We start from the raw sequence: 23,015 nt of genomic DNA, 5'->3' as shown, positions 1-23,015 counted from the left end.
GAAAAGGAGCTGGAGAGGCCCTCATTGCGCGCAGCCAATGGCCGTGCATCAGATTTTTTCGCCTCCCGGACGCGCCACAAGGCCCCAAATACTAACCAATGGCCGGTATTCAGGTGATAGACAAGCCAGAGGTGCCAATGTGATGGCTCTGTGGGCTGCAGCTATACTCAGTGCTATAGAGAGAGATCTCTCTCTATAACACTGCTGCTACTCAAAGATTGGCTATTTAAGTTCATGAGAGACAAGCCATTGGCCAATTACTTTTAGTTATATGTACTTTGTGGGCCAGCCATTTTTTTTAATGGCCGGCCTGGACCGGCCGGGAATGGACCCATTACCCGTCATTATATAAAAATCAAAACCAGATCCGACCCGCCCGTCAAAAAATGGACCCGTCATCCACCCGTCTACCCATGATTACATGCAGTAATGTAAATAGCCTACAATGGCCTACCGTGTGCCACTCGATCGTCCCTGCACGCCGTCCTCAATGTTTGCGATGCAATATACAGTATTTACATAAATGCCAGGTCGGCTGCCACTCTTAATTCTTTTAGATAGCCTTTTTGGGCTAACATGCTAGTGCGTGCTGTGGTGGTTGTGTTTGTGTGTTGTGTGTGTCCACTTGTCCTGCTTCCCACTGACTGTGTGCGCTCCATGCTGTTTAGGTGGAAAAAATGCTGTGGCCTGCAGCTCAATGTTTGCGCTTCTGTGACGTTCTCTAGGAGACAGTTGTCTGATTTTCACAATACAATGTCGCCCGTCCCCACGTTTAGTCGCGCCCCGCCGTCCCCGCACCCACGAATAGTATAGTAGTATACAGTATATTCCACACGTTTTCACCCGACCCGTTGCAGGACTCTGCTAAGCAGGCTTATACACTTGTTTGTTTATTTGAACAGGACAACACGCATTAATGAACATTCTGCGCTTGAACAGGAATTAAATTCTCATGAGAACATGCCAGATTTAGCTACAAGCTGATTTCCATCTGCAGTCCCCACATACAGAACACAGAAACACTACCTAAAAGCACCAACTAAAATTAAAATAATTTTATGATACCACACCTAGTTTAAGCCTATGACTAAAAGCCTGCCAACTACTAGAAAGTCTACTACCTAAAATAGAAACAAAATATCGAATGCCTAATTCCAAAATAGCGTTCACGTGTCTGGGACATTGTTTTCTTTGGGTTCATTGTTCCCAACAGGGTGGGACTTTCCCACTGGAAAAAATAAAAGAAATTAAAAATATTAACGAAAACATGGGTTAGGGTTAGGGTTAGGCAATATTGAATTAATAGAAGTTTCTTCATCTGGTGGATGTTTTATTGTATGGCAAGTGGAATTTACACAAAAAGGCAGGGTTTAAAAACCTTGTTTCAGTGAGTTGCATTAAGTATTAGTCTTAATTTCTTAAAGTGCAGATTGCGTGTAAACATTGTAAACCTGGTCACTGAGGAAACAGTGCATAATCCCTTGCATAGCATTATCGAGAACTCGCTAACGCTATGGAACAGAGCTATAGCCCCCTCCATCAGCCTTGGGACATGGACTTGGCATGGTGGACAATGGCTGAGATTCCTGTCTTTGGCCTCGCTTCTCCTGGGACTTGGCGTGGCGGATTATGGCTGAGACTCTGGTTTTTGGCCTGGGATCCGGGGATGGGTTATGTTGCATAGTGGTCGAAGCTTCCCAGGTACTCCAGTGCGGCCCTGTAGCATAGCTGGTACTGGTCCTGAAAAACAAGACAAATTAGTCTAAGGGACCATGTCCACAAAAAAAAAAAAAAAAAAAAAAAAAACGTTTTTAACCCTGTAAGATCCTCTGTTGCAGTATCACAACAGTTGTATTTTATGCAACAAAAAGAAAACAAGGTTTTAATTATTTTATTTTTCTCCCCCTACCACCTAAACATCACCATTGGATCCTGTTGTTTAGTATTAAAATGCAATTGGCCACAATATTTGTATATGAATACGCCCCACAGAGGCTGACATTCACACAACTTCTCTGGAGTCCAGAGTCTGGCAAAACAACATCTATTTCTTTTCCCTGAAGCTATTCCTCACAAAAACATTACATTTATCTTTCCAAATACCTCCTAAAACAGCATCTGACAGGTCAACAAATGTTTTGTTCAAGTATTTCTATTTTTGGGTCTTAGAGTCGGAGTCAGAGCGCTGGATGCGTAGCGTTATTACAGCGTTCGATACCGTAGCACGTGCGTTATTAGTACAAATTACCAGTGGTGGCTGGTGTATTTTTTTTCCCTGGTACGCTGGTACGCCAAATAAAAGAAGCCAACATGTACAATGTTATCACACTAGTTTATTTTGATGAATAACATTTGCTTAAGGCCCTCTTACATCTACAACTTTGCAAAGATGTCGGACAGATTTGTAAACATTTCTAAAAGACTACCCTCTCACACTATAAGATTAGAAAAAAGATTTTCCAAAGACTTTTTAAAAGATTGCAGTTGTTAGATGTGAGATGCCTCTAAAGATTTTGTAGAGACTGGTTCAAGATTCCCTTTTATTTTCTGAAATAGGCCTATTATAGCCATTGTAACTCTGCCACTCTGACTAGCCCCCCCCCCCCCACACACACACACACACACACACACACACACACACACACACACACACACACACACACAGAGTGATGTACTAAGTACATTTACTTAAGTACAATTGAGGTATTTGTACTTTACTTGATTATTTCCAGTTTTCAGTACTTTTACTCCTACTCCTCTACATCAGAAGAAAATATTGTACTTTAGTTAGGCCTTCTAGTTACTTTAGAGATATAAATTATAATATTATAAAACATTAATCACTTTAGCCCTATTTGGCTAATGAAAATTGCCGATCTACAAGCTCATAACGCGTCACATCGCAGTATACAGTACTTTTACTTAAGTAAAACATGTGAGTACTTTTTCCATCACTGCTTGCCCACACAAGCCCCGCCCTTCTCCCTCAGTCCTATCTCGTTCTCTCCTCTCCTCTCAGTTGAGTCTAGTTGGCGCAGATTGATCCTATCAACTTCGAATGTTTGGAATAATTAACTATTATGATACGCGGTGAAATAAAGGGCTGTCGCAGCCGCACCAACCGCTACTAGGAGCGACCAGGCTGGCAGCTCAGCGCTTGGGGAATGAATGGCTTTTGTCTCACTATAGCGTTCTGTTTTGGTTGTTACGTCATTGTACTCAACATTCAGTCAGACTCAGCCCCTATTTGTGAAAATATCAAACCAGTTTGATATTGTCGTAACAGAATCTCTGTCTCAAGTCGGGGTAAAAGTCGAGTCGGACCACTACCTCACATTTAACGATTGAGTAACGACTGAATTACCGGAGCGCGCCGCGACTCGTCTTGATTTTATTACGACTGAGAAATCTTTTCAAAGTTGTTAGGTGTAAGGCTAGCTTTAGGAAGAATGCTTTTGTGAAAGATACATAAATAACGATGGTCATACAGAACACCTTTTCTGTTCTTGTAGGCTAATAATAAAATGCTGCCGTAGGCCGATATTGACTGCCTACTCATTTAAAAAAATCTAATTAATTAGAGGCTTTGTAATTAATTAATCAAAATAAATCACATCTTTAATCGCATATAAATATTCAACCTGAGAAGCAATTTTATTTCAATTAAAAATTATTTTGGAGTGTGTTAAAAAAAAAAAATCAAATCCCATTCTCCCATTGCTTGTGCTGTGCTTGCACTGTGTGCACCGGTATGATCGGTGAAACTCGTCCAGTGAGAAAGGTTTTGTGGTGCAAAAACTAAGTGTGATTAAAATGTGCTATTATTTAATCACATACATTTTCTGTAATTAATTCATCTAAATGAATCTGTTAAAGTCCAAGCTCTAATTAGCTCCGTGGCACCCGTCACTGATACAAAAACTCAAATTCCCATAATCCTTGGGAAGATGAAAACCTCAGTTTACAGCAAAGGATTGGTGTGAAGTAAAATGGGTTTATCTTGTAATATTCCTCTACTCTGGAGCCATCCTTTGCGGCGGCAGTGGCGTCAGTTCAGAATAAGCTACGATATGGCAACATGACTGGTGTCTTGCACGTGCACGACACCAGTCATGTTGCCATACCTTAGCAACATACTTTTACTTTTTTTTATTTGGACAGGACAGTACCAGTTAATGGACACATTGACATTGACATGTTGCATAATAAATACCAACATACAGAAATCTCAGTGTAAACCAGCCGGAGTTAGCTTAAAGCTAACAGGCATGATACATTTATTTAACAAGTACATTTGATTTTCCCCCCCGTTTCTACGGTTTCTTGGGCTGGATATGGCAGCCTGGAATGGTTGTTCAAGTGCAGTTAAACTTGGTTAGTAAACGTGCCACAATGACTTGAGGAACCTGGGAATATACAATTGTGTCAAAATGGGGAGAATACCTTGTTAAAGTAACCAGTTTGTAACATTTTGTATTTTACTGTAATTTAACAACATAATAACCAGCACAGATAGACAAAGAGACATTCATGAATTTATATTTAAAAGTAACTTTTATTTTCCCCCCTGGACCCAGGGTATGGCAGCTGCATACCCCTGCCATACCCAATTGACGCCCCTGTGTGCCGGGTCCAAAGCCTGCACACTAGGTTTGCCACCCTGCTGCACACCCTCTCGTCTCATCCCTACCAAACAATTTCTTCACCAATGTTCATAAAGGTGTCTAGTAACATATCTAACAAAGTTTGAAATTCAAATTCCCTAGAAGAATCTTTGACAGCTAGGGTAAGTTTGGTCCTACACCTGAATTAGGCTACAGTATTGCTACTGTAACATGAAACATGATTTAGGCATGAAATCAATCAATTAATTCCTTAATCATGATTTAGGCATGAAGGGTTAGAGTTAGGGTTAGGGTTAGGGTTAGGGTTAAGCCTCTTTATATTGCTCATTGTTCCATACAGAATGGTATTGGTAAGGGTTAGCAGGGCTAGCACGTTGTGCCCTGCCTTTTTCCCCCTCTTTCCCACTGACTGTGAATTGACTGACTCCTCCCAGGCTACTCAGCTGCCTGCGTTTTGTGAATTATAGACTCCTTTATTTAATGCACCTGTGCGAGTTGCACCTCGCTTGTTCATTGCCACTGTTTGGCTGAGACACACGTTACACGTTACCTCCTTGGGTCGTTTGCTCCTGTCGTTTATGTTTCTTTCTGCCCTGTGTGGTGTACCTAAGTTCTTTTCCTGCGACGCCTAAAGTGAGTCCTGTGATGTTTTATCCTGTGTATTACAGTAAAGTTTAAGTTTGTTTCTCAACCCCACTCTCTCCGCATCATGATTCCACTTTCCTGGTTTTCTGGGCTCCATGCTTAACAGCTAGCAGAATCACCTATGATAAGATAAGATGTTTATGGTCACGCACGTAACACAACATTACCGCACAGCACTGCATGCACAACGATACACGCCCCGTCGGCAGTAGAGATGAGACGTTCGCGAACGATTCAGTTCTCTTGTACGGCTCTTTTAAATGAATGATGCGATCCGGTTCGCAGTCGCTAGACACAGAGTACTGACTGAGTAGTGAGTCAGTGTCGCGAACAGATTAAAAAATCAACAAAGTATCCACTTGGGGAGGCACAGCTCACGCAGTTCCAGCTAGTAGCAGTGTAAACATGGAAGCGTTGCGACTAGTCGTCAACAGACAAACAGCGCACAAACGGCATGGATTTAATTGGATTACACTGACACAAACACACTGGAACAATTCAATTTGAAAATATAACTAGTACACTTGTGTATGTTAATCTGACCAGAGCTAAACTATTCCATGTGAAGTGAGATGGTGGAGCTGGTACCTCTGTCTGCACCATGGCAGGTCTCTGGGTTCGCAGGGTCTTGACGGTCTGGAAGAGATCCACCACTCCCTCGTAGCGCATCCTCTCCAGCACAATGCTCAATGTGATGAACACACCCGTCCTCCCAACACCAGCACTGGATGAATGACACGCACGCACAGATGACACACACACACACACACACACACACACACACACACACACACACACACACACACACACACACACACACACACACACTGTTACATCAAAAGCCTGTAATCCTAATCAAAAACATTAAACTATTAAACGCCTTAACCCATCACAAGTGTTTTATTAGACCCTCCAGAAAAAACACAGGCAAAAATCCTTGATTATGCGGGCTAAAATCCTTGATTTTGTGGGCAAAAGATCTTGATTATGCTGTGAATTATGCAGGTGTTTTATGTGATTTTATGCAGTGAAATTGCGAAACTATGTGACATATAAAAGTTGCGAGAAAATGTGAAATTATGCAAAATATCCGGAGGAGGAGGGTATCTTATGCCTGCCTCTGTCTGCCTGCAGATCCTCGGTGCAGCGAGCGAGCGCACACACTCGCACAGCACACACACACACACACACACACACACACACACACACACACACACACACACACAGGGGCGGAGCGTCCGGTTAAGCTGGGTAAGCGGCCGCATATAGGCCCGCGAACCACGGGGCCCGGCCGTCAGACGATCAGATCACAAGGATCTTTTTAGTTTAGCCTATTAGGATTTGGACGCACTTTGCGTCCTCCGCCTCTAGGTGGGGCAGGCGGGCCTTTTAAAACTTTATAATCATCATCATCATCATCATCAACATCATCAATCACTTGTCAGCAATGCGTTGTTTACGCATGGGTGGCTTAATCATGAGCGGAAATGCATATAAACTGTAAACTGGACATACAAAAATACAAGTGGATGATTTTGCAGAGCAGAGCGAGGAGTCCACTTCATAGTGGTGAGTAGGCCTATATAAGCATACTTTGAAGGCTATAGGGCGCGGCGGCAGGGTTAGCACTAGACCTAAACTCAAATCCATACCCGTTTCCTCTGTATCTCGGTGTATGGCTGGTCTCAGAACTCACATTCAAATCTTATATCAATCATGTTCTCACTAATTGAGATATCTGGCAATGTCTGTGTGTGCCAAACTTGGCACACTAGGCAACTCAATCATAACATGGGCATCTAAGACACACATTATAACATAGTAATAGACTATGTACACTGGGTGTACAGAGTAATTGTAAAATACAAAAAAGATGTGCTGCTGACGAGTATAAAAAAACAGCATGCTAATAGCAACTTCTAAATGTAATTTCTGCCTTTTGTCTTTAGAGAGCATGTCATCACTATGTCATCACTATGTGCCGGAAGACCTTGGCTTCCATTACCTCTAAGCTAACGCAAATGATAGAAGCACATTTTTCGTCTATTTGGACGGGAATAAAGGCTGTCCGCTTCCAGAAAAGCATAGATTCAGAGAAAGGCGGCTTTAAAGTTGGCCATCTGCATTGGATTATATTGAATAAATCGGTGGAAAATGCGCTTAGGCCGGCTTTACACTGCCACTAAAATCTAGCCTGAATCAGATCTGAGTCACATCAAAAGTGGAATCCGATTTTTTTTAAATAGTCTATATCCAGACAGGTCACATACATGTCACATGAAATCCGATTTTGAAAAAACACATCCAGAGGTGGTTTCAAATCCGATCCATATCGGATCTGAGGACTTCTGACCCAGTCTGAAAGCAGCAACCACATCCACCCCATAGAGTTATACGCAAGTCACATGCAAGTCACATCAAACTGACCAAACGTCACTTGCTGCGCAACCCGAGCGCGGAGCGCCGACGTCATTACAGAGCGCGTTATGATGGTCAATCCCGTTCATTTCATTGAACGGATCATTTAGTTCACGTTCAAATGATTCGTTCATAGCGCGATCGTCCCGTGAAAAACACAATCGCGGGAGCGTTTTACGTCGCGAGTACAGCCCGTCGTCGCATCCTGTCTGCCGGCCGGGCTATTATTAGGGGGAGGGAAAGTGTGAACGAAAGTGTGAACGATCCTTTTCAGGGATTTGAGCGAATCGTTCACGAGTCATGCTAATGATTTGATTCTTTATGAACGAATCACTCATGAACGACACATCACTTTAATGATTACAGCACATATTACAGTGCGCTGAGCACATGAGAAAAACAAGAGAGGAGAGAAAACACGTGAGCTAAATAGATAAAACCAGAGAGAAGAGCGAAACACAAGAGTAAAGAAAAGAAGAGAGAAAAACAATATTGTAATGTGTGTTTGTTTTTGTTGTTGCGGCTTGTCTGTTATGCCGCATTTCCTGAGCATAACGTAACGTCATGACGCCGACGTCATTACCACGGTAACCAAATCTGGTCACTTGCAAATGCAGTGTGTAAAGTCGGGCCAAAAGATCAGATTTGAAAACCAAATCGGATTTGGGCTGGATTCGACTGCAGTCTAAATCCGGCCTTAGCGATCGCGGTAAACAACGGCGGCCCTCGGACCACCTACAGCTTCAATAATCAGCTCATGGTAAGGACCAAAGCATTGCGTTGCTAGCCGACAAAAAAGAGCCAAACTAGTTCGGGATCGGCACTCCGGATTGCGTCGCTAGCCGACAAAAAGCCGAACTAGTTTGGCTTTTTGGCACTCTAAGGGTCAATTGTTTGAGCAAAATTCAAATTGACTATCTCAACTTGATAGAGCATCTAATTGATGGCAGAAACACAAAGATTATATGTATTTTTTTTTCATTAGAAATGAATTCAGGTAAAAAGGGGTAGCATACAATAGACTGTGGATTTGTCCTTGGTTGTCCTTTCCTCACGCACCGCTGCATTATGTATGACAGACTTCAATGGCAACCACTAAATGTAAGAAGATACATGCACTGGCTTCAAGTGCTATTCAAATGTATTTATTTCAGTTATCCCCAATACCTTAAATGTTTTTTTTAGTTCCCATTCCTTCAATACAACGTTCTACTCAGGTTTTCTTAACTGTTGATTTAGTTAATAATGAAAATGGTAAACATGCCTTTTCTTTCAAAGCTTCCTCAAATTGGAATCATTTACCGGTTAACATTAGATCCGCTTACACTTTTTAAAAAACGTGCACTGTCTTTTTACTTTTATTTATAATTTTACTTATTTTCTAATATTGTTTTGAACATAACATTTTTCTCAATATGTGATATATTATAGGATTTATGCCATCTTAAGATTGTGATGTTTGTCAAGGTTCATAATTGCGACCGTCAGGTCGCACTTACTATCAAAACCTCCACAAACTGTGCGTCAGTCTGTCTTAGTGGAGTTCTTTGTACATGCAATTTTTAGTTTTCATTGTCAATTCGTGTTAAAGTTTATTTTTCACTTCCAATTTGTAGATTATGGTCTATAGAACAATTTTGGTTCGAGTGTCAAGACAGTAGATTGAAGAAAAATATATGTTTTGCCCTATTTCTAAAATGAACAAAATCGGAATTGTGTTTTTTGAACAGTGTCTTAGTTTTCCCACAATTGCTGTGTAATATATATTTTTTATTGCTATATCAAGTCAATACTGTGTGGGGAATCAATTGGAGTCAAATATTTGTTTTGAATATTATGATATTTCACACAATGAGACAATAACATGGTTATTACACTCATAACAATATGGTTACATTTTTTCCTGTACCACAATATAGTGCCATTGACTTAAACAACTATTAGAACAATATTCTAACAAAGACAAAATAAATCTAACACCTATATACAGTCTGCTCTGGTCTAGCTAGTTCTCACAAGTAGGCCTACATTTGCACAGATGTGTGCATTTCAACTTTTCCTTCATGTAACTGCACCGAGTGCAGGTTGGCATACAAGCACTTTTACAAGACAGTGCACTTCACATTTTAATATATCCTTGGCAAGGGGCAGAGTGGTCCAAATGGGACCACTAATCCCATAATCAGTGGGACTGTGGACGGGCATCATGGACCTGAATGAACCAGTAAGACTCCCTAATCGGGAGATAAGCGACCGTCATGTCGCATACACAAACTTTAGAAGGCAAAGGTAGCCAATCAGGAGGGAATATGGGAAATGGGACTGATCCATGTTGATGACATGACTAGAGATACTGTGTACCGCTTTGTGTGATTCTAAGGCAGAATCTGTTGGAGCAGTGTCCAAAAATGTGTTTTGCAAGAATCGGGCTCATGGTGGCACTAGAAGAGGGCCATGTGAGAAATGAGGGGTGGAGGTTGTGGTTTTGCAGCCAAGGAGTGTGTGTGCAATGTTTGGCATGGATCGGGGCAACGGTGGCGGAGATATGAGTAGGGCAAAAGTTTGACGTGTGACTGACAGACTGACAGCCGGTGGAGGTTTTGATTGAAAGAGTACTATACACATATGCAGATACATACGTGCTGTTGCCCAGGCACTTGCTTGGAAGACTGTTCAGATGTTGATCCAAAGCATCAGTTGCGGGGGTTCTTTCCATATCCCTAGTTTTCTGTGAGAATTGTGTCATTCAAACACAATCAACATCATTGCCCTCGTTTGAGTCATCAGGGTACAGCCTACAGACAAAGTTTGTCACCACTTTTTTCAGCCTTGGAGATGCTTATGTTGAAGTGTCGGCGAGGGTTACAGATTCCTACATGAGTGATGGCACTTTGCACATCACCTTGCAGCAGGATCACTTACCCTTGAATTTGAATGACGATGCATGTGCTGTCTGAACCAGTGAATGCATGGATAGAGCCATGCCCTTGCATGTTGTCATGCCCAGGTTTGTGGCGATGGTATTCTAGGAGATCATTCTAGTAGTCTTTACAGCTTTGAAGGAGATCCAGATTTCCACAGCTGATACTAAACCGGATTCGGCATGCCATCGACCCTCACTTGAGGGAATACCAAAACAGCTTTCGAGAGGAGAGAACCACAGTAGCCCAGATCTTGGCCTTGAGAAGACTGATCGAGGAGGTGAAGAGGAACAACCTGACGGCTGTATTGTGCTTTATTGACTTCAAAAAGGCTTTTGACTCAATACACAGAGGCACCATGGTGAAGATCCTGAAGGCCTACGGTGTCCCTCCCAACCTACTCCGGGCAATAGAGACCATGTATGCAGGAACACGGGCCAAGGTGGTGACCCCAGATGGCAACAGTGAGGAGTTTGACATCCTGGCTGGGGTACTGCAAGGAGACACCCTAGCCCCCTTCCTCTTTGTCATAGTCCTGGATTATGCGGTCAGGAAGGCCATCAGTGGACAAGAGCAGGATCTTGGCCTCAAGACGGCACCCTGCAGTAGTCTTGACAGACCTAGACTAGGCGGATGACATCAGCCTACTCTCCAACCAATGCCAAGAAAACTGAGGTGATCACCTATAAGATCCTCTCAGAACATCCACCTTTCACAACAACAGGAGGCACTGCTCTGAAGGGAGTCAAGGACTTCAAGTACCTGGGCTCATGGGTCAACTCTACAGAGCAAGATCTTTAAGTGAGGAAGGCACTTGCATGGAGGGCCCTTAATGGCATGGCTAGTGTATGGAACTCCAACCTCCCCCGACAAACCAAACTCAGCTTCTTCTATGTGATGGTAGAGTCTGTTCTCCTATATGGCAGTGAATGCTGGACCTTGCTCTGCAGAAGTCTCTAGACGGTGCTACACCAGAATGTTACGTGTAGTGCTCAACATCAGCAAGAGTTCACATGTCAGCAACAAGAATCTGTATGCTGGAATATTAAGGGTGAGCGATAAAATAGAAGCCAGGAGAATGAGACTTGCAGGACACTGCCAAAGACAACAAGAGCTGCCAGCCAGTAAACTGGTGCTGTGGGAACCAACACATGGGCACCGGTCACGAGGACGTCCCACAATAACATATGTGGATGTACTCAAGAAAGACGCAGGAGCGCAAAGCACCAGCGAGCTGGCCGGATGTATGGAAAACCGGGATGACTGGAAGCGACGATGGAAGGCTCGCCTGAAGACGACCTAGACTAGAGAGAGATGGCCGCATTCAGAGCTTGGATATGATGAAAATTACACAGAAGCACTACAACAACATCTGTGTCTCCAGTATGCACCATCCCAAGTGATGATGTTTGGAGGGCATATAGAAGATGTAGGCCTACTAGGACACAAGTGTCAGCTTCCTCATGGTTGCATTGATCCATTGTTGGTGGACTGTTTCCAACGTGGTGGACTTGATCAACTGCAGTAATGTAGACATCCTTGTCATCTGGAAACTGTGAATCTGTTAACTTACTTGAAAGGAATGAGTACAGCTCCTTCTTACTTAACAGCTCCTTCTTGTTGTCAATGTTTGCCAGAAACTTTTGCCAATTTCAGTACTCCACCATCAATAACAAAAGTCATACACAATTGGCACAACTAACTCCTCCTGAACAGAAACCTCCTCAACAGAAATCACATCCAGGCTCTGAATGTGGCTGCGGAAATCTGGATCTCCTTCAAAGCTGGACAGATTACTAGAATGATCTCCTTGAATACCATCACCACAAACCTGGGCATGACAACATGCAAGGGCATGGCTCTATCCATGCATGCACTGGCTCAGACAGCACATCGTCATTCAAATCCATGGCAGGGTAAGCGATCCTGCTACAAGGTGATGCGCAAAGTGCCATCCCTCATGGAAGAATTTGTAACCCTCGCTGACACTCCAACACAAGCATCTCCAAGGCTGAAAAAAGTGGGCAATGATGTTGATCATGTTCGAATGACACAATTCTCACATAAAACTAGGAACGTGCAAAGGATTCCCCCCCCCCCCAACTGATGCTTTGGATCAACATCTGAACAGAAGCGTCTTCCAAGCAAGCGCCTGGGCGAGAGCACATAACTATGTATCTGCATGAATATGTATTGTAGTACTATGTCATTCATTCATTCAGGTCCATGATGACCGTCCACAGTCCCACGGATTATGGGATTAGTGGTCCCATTTGCACCACTCTGCCCCTTGCCAAGGATATATTAAAGTGTGGAGTGCACTTGTAAACGTGCTTGTATGCCAACCTGCACTCGGTGCAGTTGCATGAAAGAAATGTTGAAATGCACACGTCTGTGCAAATGTACTTGTGAGAACTAGCTAGACCAGAACAGACTATATATATTAGATTAGAACGTTTATTCTTTGTTAAAATATTGTTCTAGTAGTTGTTAAAGCCAATGGTACTATATTGTGGTACAGTTAAAACAAATGTAACTGTATTGTTGATGTTGAGTGTAATAACCATGTTATTGTCTAATTTGTGTGAAATATCAGAATATACAAAACAAATATTTGACTCCAGTTGATTCCTCACACAGTATTGACTTGATATAGCAATAGAAAAATATATTGCACAAGCAATTGTGGGAAAATTAAGACATGTAAAAAAATCTTAATTCCGATTTTGGTTATTTGTGTTAATAGGGTAAAATATATATTTTTCTTCAATCTGCTGTCTTGACTCGAACCAAAATTGTTCTATAGACAATAATCTACAAATTGGAAGTGAAAAATAAACTTCAACACAAATTTGAAATGACTGAGTGTCCAGGCACCCCACTTATCTGTCACACCTCACACGTCACACTATTGCCCTGCTCATATCTCCGCAACCGTTGCCCCGATCCATGCCAAATTTTGCACACACACTCCTTGCCTGCCAAACTACAACCTCCAAGGACCCCCAGAGCTCCAGGGACCCCCAGGTCCCTGGGAGACCCCCAGATGTAAAAAATGACCAAATGTGCAAAAATGACCAAATGAACACCCCAACGGGGCTGCTCACAGGGAATTCCCGGGGACCACCGACTCCTGGTGCTCCAGAACGGATGCCAAAGTGGTGGCTCCCCCAGTGGAGGACCCCCTCCACTGCAGCTCACATAAAATGCCGTAACTCGGGCTAGGAGCGTCCGGGAGAGCCGGGGCCAGTACCTATTCGTCCGCCAAGGCAACGCGGAGACCCCACCCCTCAGTTCTCACATGGCCCTCTTCTAGCGCCACCATGAGGCAGATTCTTGCAAAACACATTTTTGGACACTGCTCCTACAGATTTTGCCCTAAAATCACACAAATCGGTACACACTATGTCTACACTCATGTCATCAACATGGATCTGTCCCATATAGCGCCACCATCAGGCCGATTTTTTGAACCACATTTTTGGACACTGCTCCTACACATTTTGCCCTAAAATTACGCTGCGACCTGACGGTCGCTTATCTCCCGATTAGGGAGTCTTACTGGTGCTATTGTGTATGTGTATGTGCTATGTATGTGTTTTTGTTCTGTCCATGTATTTTGCCTTGTCTACTCTGCATACAAACAATTGTAACATGTATTTATGAAGGGACCCCCAAAAAAGGTCACACCACAGTGATAGCCCTACCCCTGACCCATCAGGGATATGGACACCTGGTGTGGACATCAGGGATCTCCATATATGGGCATAAAAGGGATTGTTCCCCTGGCATCACAGGGATCTCCATATCTCCATATATGGGCATAAAAGGGATTTGTTCCCCCTGGCAACACAGGGAGCTCAAGGCATCATTAATATTGATGACATCAGGGAACTTCATACATGGCATAACAGGGATTCTGTTAGTGTGACATCACAGTGAAGCCAGAGTGTAATGTCAGAGCGGCAAACCCAGTCTGGTAGAGTGGTTTACCTGACAACACAGTGACATCAGAGCATGATGACATCACGATGACACATTTTTACGGTCTACGCCGGGTTTGCCCATAGACCGTAAAATTGTGTACACTCTAGTGTTGTCAAAAATATCGGTATATCGATAAATACCGTTACTGAAAAAATCCATTCGGTACAATACGACTTTTCCGTAGTATCGGTAGTATCGATAATAAGTTTTACAGTTCGGTACGGCCATGCAAGCTGGAGCGTTCCCAAGCTGTGGCGGCTTATTTTCTCTTTGTTTTCTTTAACTCTCGACCACAACAGGTCCGCTCGCTCAAATAAATAACTCCATCTCATTACAGTTCATCTGAACAAAAACAACGATGCGAGCTGAACGGGGCTATAGTGTTCCGTCTATCTCTCTCACTCTCTCTCTCCCCGTCCGTCCGTCCGTCCCTCCCTCCCTCATCCCTCCACACACACTCTGACTCTCTCTCACACACACACACACACACACAACGAACTGCAGCTACAGTGCTTTCCGATGTTTCCTCCCTGTTGGTAGCCAGCCACACATATCCACTACATAATGCATGTAATCATGAGCAGCATGTGTCCACTGCAGCCTGCTTGTTTAGCGTCCTGTGCTAGTCTGATCACCCTATGTTGCCAGGTTTTGTTTTTGAGAGAGAAACAAGCAACCAGGGGGGTTGCTTGTTGATACTGATGACAGTATAAAAACAGAAAGGATTGCCAAGCCAATTTCACCAGCATATTAATAACAATAATAATGATCGTAATAATAGTTAAATAATAATAATAATACATATTATAACAATAATATATTAATTCATGAATTTATATATTTTTTTAATATCATTTTTGGGGACGGATTACATTCATTTGGGGACGGTTAAATTTGAAGTTTAGGACGGTCCTGGGACGTTGGTGAAAAAAGTTAGTCTGGAGCCCTGGCCTTTACAGTGTGACAATCTGAGGCTTTTGAATATGCACACTACCTCAATATTTACTTTACAATTGCAATGCATGCCATACACTCACTGTTACTGTGAAAGAAAAATATTACTGTGAAAGAAAGTGTAGTTATTTCTTCCAGACAGTTGATAGTTCATTTTTTTTTTTTTTATTTAAATAAAAATACATTTTTGGACTAAATTCTCCGTGGTTGCGTGGTATCGAAAATGGTATCGAGTATCGAAATATTTCAAAATATCGTATCGAAGTTGAAAATCCAGTATCGTGACAACACTAGTACACTCACGACTTCACGTCTGCACGAGAACACGCTGTGACATTTCTCATGTTAAACTGTGACCTTCGGGCGCAATAAAGAAACTTGACTCATCAGCAAATTGAGCTTAGTCACAGCTGAGCTGCAGCTCCTAATCAGCACTGCATACGGCTTGTCTTGATTCGTTCGTACTTTGGGGTTATATTACTGTTATGATAAAAAGAACTGGTGTTCTGAACCAAGCTGGACCCAGTCCCAGTTGACGATAATAAAAGTCATGGATAACAGATTACATGTAACGTCATTACGTAATCAGATTACACAAAAACTGTAACTTGTAAAGTCTTAGGTTACATTTTAAAACATGTCCATGGATTACAGTAAGGCAAGGTTAGTACGGGGGTTACATGCTGGATTACATTCTTCCTTTCCCCTCGTCGATTTTACAAATTAGTTATAATAACGCCAAACAATAAAATAATCACGTTGAACCGGCGTAAAGAGAAGCCTACTCCTCTCTGTAACACACAGACGCACACACAAAGCCACGCCCAGAGGTGGAAAAGGTACTCACATTTGGCATTTTGCATCATATGATGCATCGTGATGATGCATTTTGCATCATATGATGCATCGCGATGATGCATGCAAAATGCAACACTAGTCATGCTGAAATACTAAAATATCTCAAAACACAGATTGAACATAAAAAAGAACTCAGGAATGTGTTGATCGTGTCCCAAACAACAAAAAAATAAGATCTGGTTGTCCCAGAGGTGAAGTTGCCCTTTAAGTAAAAGCAGGCTATCAATACTGCACTGTAGATGTGCTCTGCTACAAGTAAATGTCCAGAATTCAAAATGTACTTGAGTACAAGTTGATGAAAGTATTGGCATCACAATGTACTTAAAGTACCAAAAGTAAAAGTACTAAATGTTTGAAAATAGCAGATCTACAAGCACACAACGCATTGCGACACGTTGTGAGCTTGTAGATCTGCTATTTTCAAACTGTAGGCACACTTAAAATTTTCGTAGAAATTCTCTTTTGGTGTTATAATATTATGGCCAATAAATTTATTCTTTGGCCGGCAAAATATAATCCTGACGGCCAGCCCCAAAATTGCCTATAGCGGAAACCCTGACTGTCCTTGTGTTGTGTTGCCTTCCTACTGTATATAAATTACACACACACGCGCGCACAACAAGGTTATTATAGTAGACTAAAACTAACAAAAAAACAAAAACTAGAATGGAAAAACATTGTTGTTAACTGAAATAAAAATAAAAACTAAGCTTAAAAAAAAAACTGTTAACAAAACTAACTAAAATAAACTAAAATTATAGAGAAAATCTCCTTAGTTTTCGTCTTTGTCAATTTATTTTGGAACCACTGGCTTGGTTATTAGAGTGTATAAAAGCCACCAGTTGGCGAGGTTAAAGAGAGAGGTTGTATGTCTCAACATTCCTGCCAATCTCCAAAATATGATGTTTTGTTGATTTTTTCCGGAGCTTTTTTAATCTCACCACTGACAATTACCCCATATTACGTAAAAGACTAAAACTAATCAAAACTAAACTAAAACTAAGCATTTTCAAAAAAATAAAAACGAAATGAATCTAACAACCCCACTTTAAAAACTAATTAAAACTAAACTGCAATTGAAAACAAAACCTCAAAACTAATCAAAATAAAAACGAATGAAAAAATCCAAAACTATTATAACCTTGGCGCACACACACACACACACACACACACACACACACACACACACACACACAGTTACTACCTGCAGTGCACGGTGATGGGTCCATCTTGGCCAAACTGTTCCTTTGTTTTATGAACCTGTCCAATGAAGTCGATGAAGCCCTCCCCAGTCTTGGGAACGCCCTGCTCAGGCCAGTCAGTGAACTGGAACTGCCGAATCGTTCTGGACTGCCCATCCTTAGACAAAAAACAAACAAACATTGGGCCTCATTCACAGAGCTGTTTGTAAAATTCTGCTGTCATTTTTGTGTTGTTTGCAGCTAAGTATAGACTAGGGGCCCTAGTCTAGGGCTGCATGATATGGAAACAATTTCATATCTCGGTATTTATGGCAAATATTTTGATATCGATACGATACAGACACAGACCAAAATGTGGCCAAAATGATTCTGAGACACAGACCGAGTAGACAGGGAAAGGCAGAAACACGAATCGGCGCCCATGCTCAGAGTTAAATGAACGCAGAGGATTTAGTAGTAGCCGGGGACCCAATCACCAAAATGGGAGGGGACCTGTGATTTTCTGCCGTACTTTTTATTTCGGTTTTATCTATTAGTTTGGTCATTAAGGTCCACAGAATGAGAGGCCTGCTCTGCCAGAAACATAGTGAAAAAAAGTTATGGCCATTTGTATATTCACTGTCCCATTGACTCCACTAGAAATATTTAAAAAAAGGGGAAAAAAAAGTCTGCTTTAATTAGCATGTGAGGGGTCAAACTAGGGGTTCTTCATGATTCTGAATACATTGCAAGCATTTGTTTTGCATGAAAAACATTCCTTGGGCTAGATTTTGGCCCCCCAAAACTGAGGAAAGTGATGAGTCATCACTTTTTTCCACTTTTCACAGTTCTGGACTGCCGAAAGTTAACCCAAGGAATGTTTTTCATGCCAAACAAATGCTTGCAATGGATTCAGAATCATGAAGAACCCCTAGTTTGACCCCTCACATGCTACTTAAAGCATTTTTTTTTTTCTAGTGGAGTCAATGGGACAGTGAATATACAAATGGCCATAACCTTTTTTCGCGATGTTTCCGGCAGAGCAGGCCTCTCATTCTGTGGACCTTAATGACCAAACCAATAGATAAAACAGAAATAAACAGTACAGCAGAAAATCACAGGTCCTACCCTATTCCTTGAGCTTTTGGGCTTGTGGGTACCCGGGTATAGCGTGGTACAATAATAAAACACAAAAACATACCCTGGCGTCGGTGACCTTAAATTCTCGTAGGATGTACTGAGGCATGTTGTATTCAGCCATGGGATCCACCACAAAGTACTGGTAACGCGCAGAGCGCTCCGCGGGCCAGTACTGATGACACTTCTCCTGAAAAATGCCAAAAAAAAAAAAAAAAAAAAAACAGTTCATCAATCATAATGTTACATAACACAGCGGTTCTCAAACTTTTCTCTGACATTTTAAAGCCCATCGTGGCTCACGCATGGACGTAGAGACCAAGCCCTGATCGTCATGTTCCTGTGTTTACATGGGTTCGGGCAGAGCGACTTATTTAGCTTCCTACAACTACACCAACATTCAGATTTCACAAACAAAGTGCTTAATAAAGTCTCACACCTGTCTAAATACGGTACGGCATTCTATAATTACCCGGATCCTCCGTGTTCTTTAACAACTTGGGTGCCAAACTCGTTCAGTAACGAGTTAAGGCCACTAGGGGTCACCCTGCCAAAAGGAGTTGTCTCGAGACAACAAAGGGTTAACTTTACAGCGTGCTGCGTGCATGCTGTGACCTGTGAATGACCCTAGTCATACGTCACCCCGTAGCACAGAGAGAGAGAGAGAGAGAGAGAAAATGGATGCTCTAGGCTGCATTGATTTCCATTCTACTCTGAAACATAAAAAGGGCTTTATCTATGAATGAGGTGAAAAGAACGGCAGGGAAGCAGAGATCTGATTGTTTTCACGACGACACTTTATCGCGATGGTCGGCCGCGGTTTGGATTTTAGTTTCGCGAGCGTTTGTAAACAAATGGATTTTCTTCCTCAATCGTCAGTGGACACCCACGTGCACACACACAAAGCTTCCGAGGCTCTTCAAAATAAAGCGTGAGTGAACGGCGGCAGCAGCAACAGCTAGAAATGTTAGAAACCTGAGCATCCAATGTGAATTATATGAAAAACAGTCAAAATCTATCTCCTCCTGGGATTTTCGCGTCACGTGCGTGAAACCTTTTTTACATGAACTTTGGACCAATACGGTCAAACTGGTCGTTTTTCTTTTAAAGTGAAACATTATTTTTTAATAATTCACTGAATATTGCAGTTTCATGCAAATTATTCTTCTGCCTCTAAATCATACATGCAAAGTGACACGTTCATGGCATTTGGCAAATATGTAGAGGGTTAGTCCAAATATCACTGAAAGCAATCAAACTCAAACTTTAAAGGGGCATAAGTCATGCCTCGTTTCGTTTGAAGACATGCAACTTGCTTACACGCGTGCCTTGACTCAAGCAGAAGACATCTGTGTCTTTGTTAAGTAAGCTCCGCCCTTCGATTTTCCGCCATTTTGAGCAGTGTGTAAAACGCTTAAACCCGCTTTTATTCGTCACGTGCACAGAACTTTTTCTACATGTACTTTGGACCAATATCTAAAGATCTGTCAGATCGGATTTCTTTTTTAAATTGAAACATGCTTTTTTAATAATTCAATGAATATTGCAAGTTTTATGCAAATTATTCTTCTGCTTCTAAAACAAACATTTAAAGTAATATTTTCTCACTGTGCAGAGCTGTGCATAGCTCACCTGGTAAGGCCTTTGTCATCATTCCAGAGGTCCCCGGTTCAAGCCTTACCTCATGCACTTAAAATGCATTTCACAAAATATAGCCGTGAAAACCCTGGTATTGCAACCAAACATGGCAACCCAACCAAACATGGCAACCTTGTTAAGCAAGAGAGTATAAATAATGGTTGAGGTGAGGCCACTTCCTCCTCACTCAGTGTTTTTGGAAGCATGGTTGATGCTGCTGGTTGCTGCCTTCAGTGCCTATATAGGCTATACATACTCAACGGTGAGTTAACAGTGCTATGATTTATTGTCAATGGCTTGGTTGGTTGGTTTTGCTAAAATATGTTGAAATGGGTCTGTTAGATTGATTTAGCAAAAAGGCTGACTTTAACATGGGATTTCCTCATTTTGCTAAAACGCTACAATATGTGTACCATGTATTTGAAACCTTTAGTTACTAGTTACTTTGCAGATATAAATTATAATATTATAAAATATAGATTAAAAACACATTGCCAGCCAAATTAAAATATGAATATGCGCTAATAACGCCAGGAAATAGCTATATATTATCATCATGATGGGGTCTAATTACATAGCCATGATGATATACCATACCACAAAATGACCACTAGAGTGAGCCATCGTAACACTAAAACCATAGACCTTAGAAGAAGCCATGTTAAAATCATGTTTGAAGGATGGGAAAGTGACGTCGCTCCATTGACTCACAATGGGAGCTCCGGCGGGCCGCCATCTGAGCTCAATACTGTTCAATTTGTGCTTGATCGTCTAAAACACCATCGGTATGGGCACCGGAACGTACACAGACGCCACACAGAAAGTTTCCGAATCAAAATCCGACCTAGTGAAGCTGCGTAGGGTCGGATGGTTTGCATTGAGCCTAGCGGCTAGCAGAAGCTAATGTAAACAGGAAGGCCTGGTTTAGCAGTGACTTCATAATCGTATCCTTTTTTTCACGGTTTACGTGTTGTTACTAGCCGAAGGTAAGCTAACCATTTCGCTCCGTCTATTAACCCAAATAAAAGCTTAAACAATGCTCTTATATAAAAGTCGATTAAAGTCGCTTGGCAGGGAAGTCCATAGTGACATAGTCGACCTCAAAGTCGAACGGCGCTGATATTGTTAACCACTTTAGCCCTATTTTAACCATGGCTCTTTGAAAATAGCCTATCTACAAGCTTACAATGCGTCATATCGCAACTCGTTGTGAGCCATTTTCAAACATTTTGTACTTTTACTTTTGGTACTTTAAGTACATTTTGGTACCAACACTTTCATACTCTGTCTTACTCAAGTACATTTTGAATTACGGACATTTAACGGAGATTTCTAAATGTGAGTGCTTTTTCCACCACTGTTTGTGACATACCCGGCCCATCTCGCGTAGTTTGGTCAACATCACCACGATGGTAGAGTTGTGCTCCCACAGCATTCTCCAGAAGTCCTCTGTGGTCTCTGCTAACGGACCCTGGCTTGCCATGTATGCTTTCTGTTGCCTGGGAAGCCAACAAAAACAACAACGTTTAATACTGGGTGAAAAGAGAGATTATCTGACATATACTGGTAGAGTATATGACAGTTTATTTACAGATATACTGGGCATATACCGACATTATTGGGTATATACCTTTTTAGGGATATTCTGGCATATTCCTCTGTATTCAGTGATAATCAGTGATATACTGCCCCCAGCTAGACAAAGGCACACCAGGGGGTCTAGTTCATTCCTTTGACCTACAAATTGACTATTTGTTTAAAGAAAGGGGAGGAGGGCAAACAGCCCCCCTCCCAAAAAGACAAATTTTAGTTTGCCTTGTATAAAGGGCTTAATTTGCCTTAACTCACATTTTCAAGTAATTACAATGTTGTAAAAAGTAGAAACTTGCAATCTCATGTACTATAATGACATTCAATGATGACTAATTAGAAACAGTTGTATGATACAATACGTCTTTATTTTTGAACATCATAAGAGATACAGTATAGTATTGTACAGTATTGTATAGTACAGGAATGGCATGCACATTGACTGGAACCTCATTTGGTCTAAGTCAGGGGTCTTCAACGTTCTTCGCGCCTATAAATGCCTTCGAAGCGTCCCTGTTGCGTTATTTAACCACTTGAACCGTCAATACTTAATAAATTTGACCTTATACTCTGTACTTAGTTTGTTCTTTTTCTCCTCTACAACACACCTCTTTGCTGAAAATAGCCGATCTACAAGCTCACAATGTGTTGCATCATGACGCATTGTGAGCTTGTAGATCGGCTATTTATTTCAAAGTCTACTGTACATAAAACAGAAGCTGTTTCTGATCTGGGTTCAGACAACACCATGACCAACACCAAGTACAGTAGCTCAGACCAGGCAGTTCCTTTATTCTGTCTTAACCAATCACGTTCCTTATCAGTGTGAAAATGTGACCAATCAGGTTTCTTGCTTCAACCTTTTGAATTCAAACTGCCTTGCAGTCTGGCTCTCGGGCAGACAGTAGTAGCCTAACTGCTTGCTGAAGAAGACAGAGAGGAGAAGTGTTACCTAAATTAATGGATCATTTTCAAACTGTTTGGTAAGTTGCAACAAATATAATTCTATGTAAGTAGTCTATTATATGTTAGAGACAGGTAATAGTAGAGACATGTAACCA

At 41.8% G+C, this 23,015-nt stretch overlaps 1 protein-coding gene across 1 annotated transcript in view; it reads right to left on the bottom strand.

Moving 5' to 3' along the window:
* Positions 1-1,458: 1,458 nt before the first annotated feature.
* The window catches only part of ptprfa (protein tyrosine phosphatase receptor type Fa), a gene marked incomplete at its 5' end in the record, with an annotated part of 370,668 nt that continues 349,111 nt past the window's right edge, over positions 1,459-23,015 (bottom strand). The window contains 5 exons of the mRNA XM_080720119.1: positions 1,459-1,740; positions 5,859-5,994; positions 17,613-17,767; positions 18,791-18,916; positions 21,737-21,863. Coding sequence (XP_080576245.1) covers positions 1,672-1,740; positions 5,859-5,994; positions 17,613-17,767; positions 18,791-18,916; positions 21,737-21,863 — 613 coding nt within the window. The 3' untranslated portion in view covers positions 1,459-1,671. The remainder of the gene's footprint in view (positions 1,741-5,858; positions 5,995-17,612; positions 17,768-18,790; positions 18,917-21,736; positions 21,864-23,015) is intronic.

Source organism: Nannobrachium achirus (assembly GCF_963921795.1).
Source record: "Nannobrachium achirus genome assembly, chromosome: 1".
NCBI lineage: Eukaryota > Metazoa > Chordata > Actinopteri > Myctophiformes > Myctophidae > Nannobrachium > Nannobrachium achirus.
Note: the sequence above shows the minus strand (reverse complement) of the source record. Positions and strands in the feature narration are given on the sequence as shown.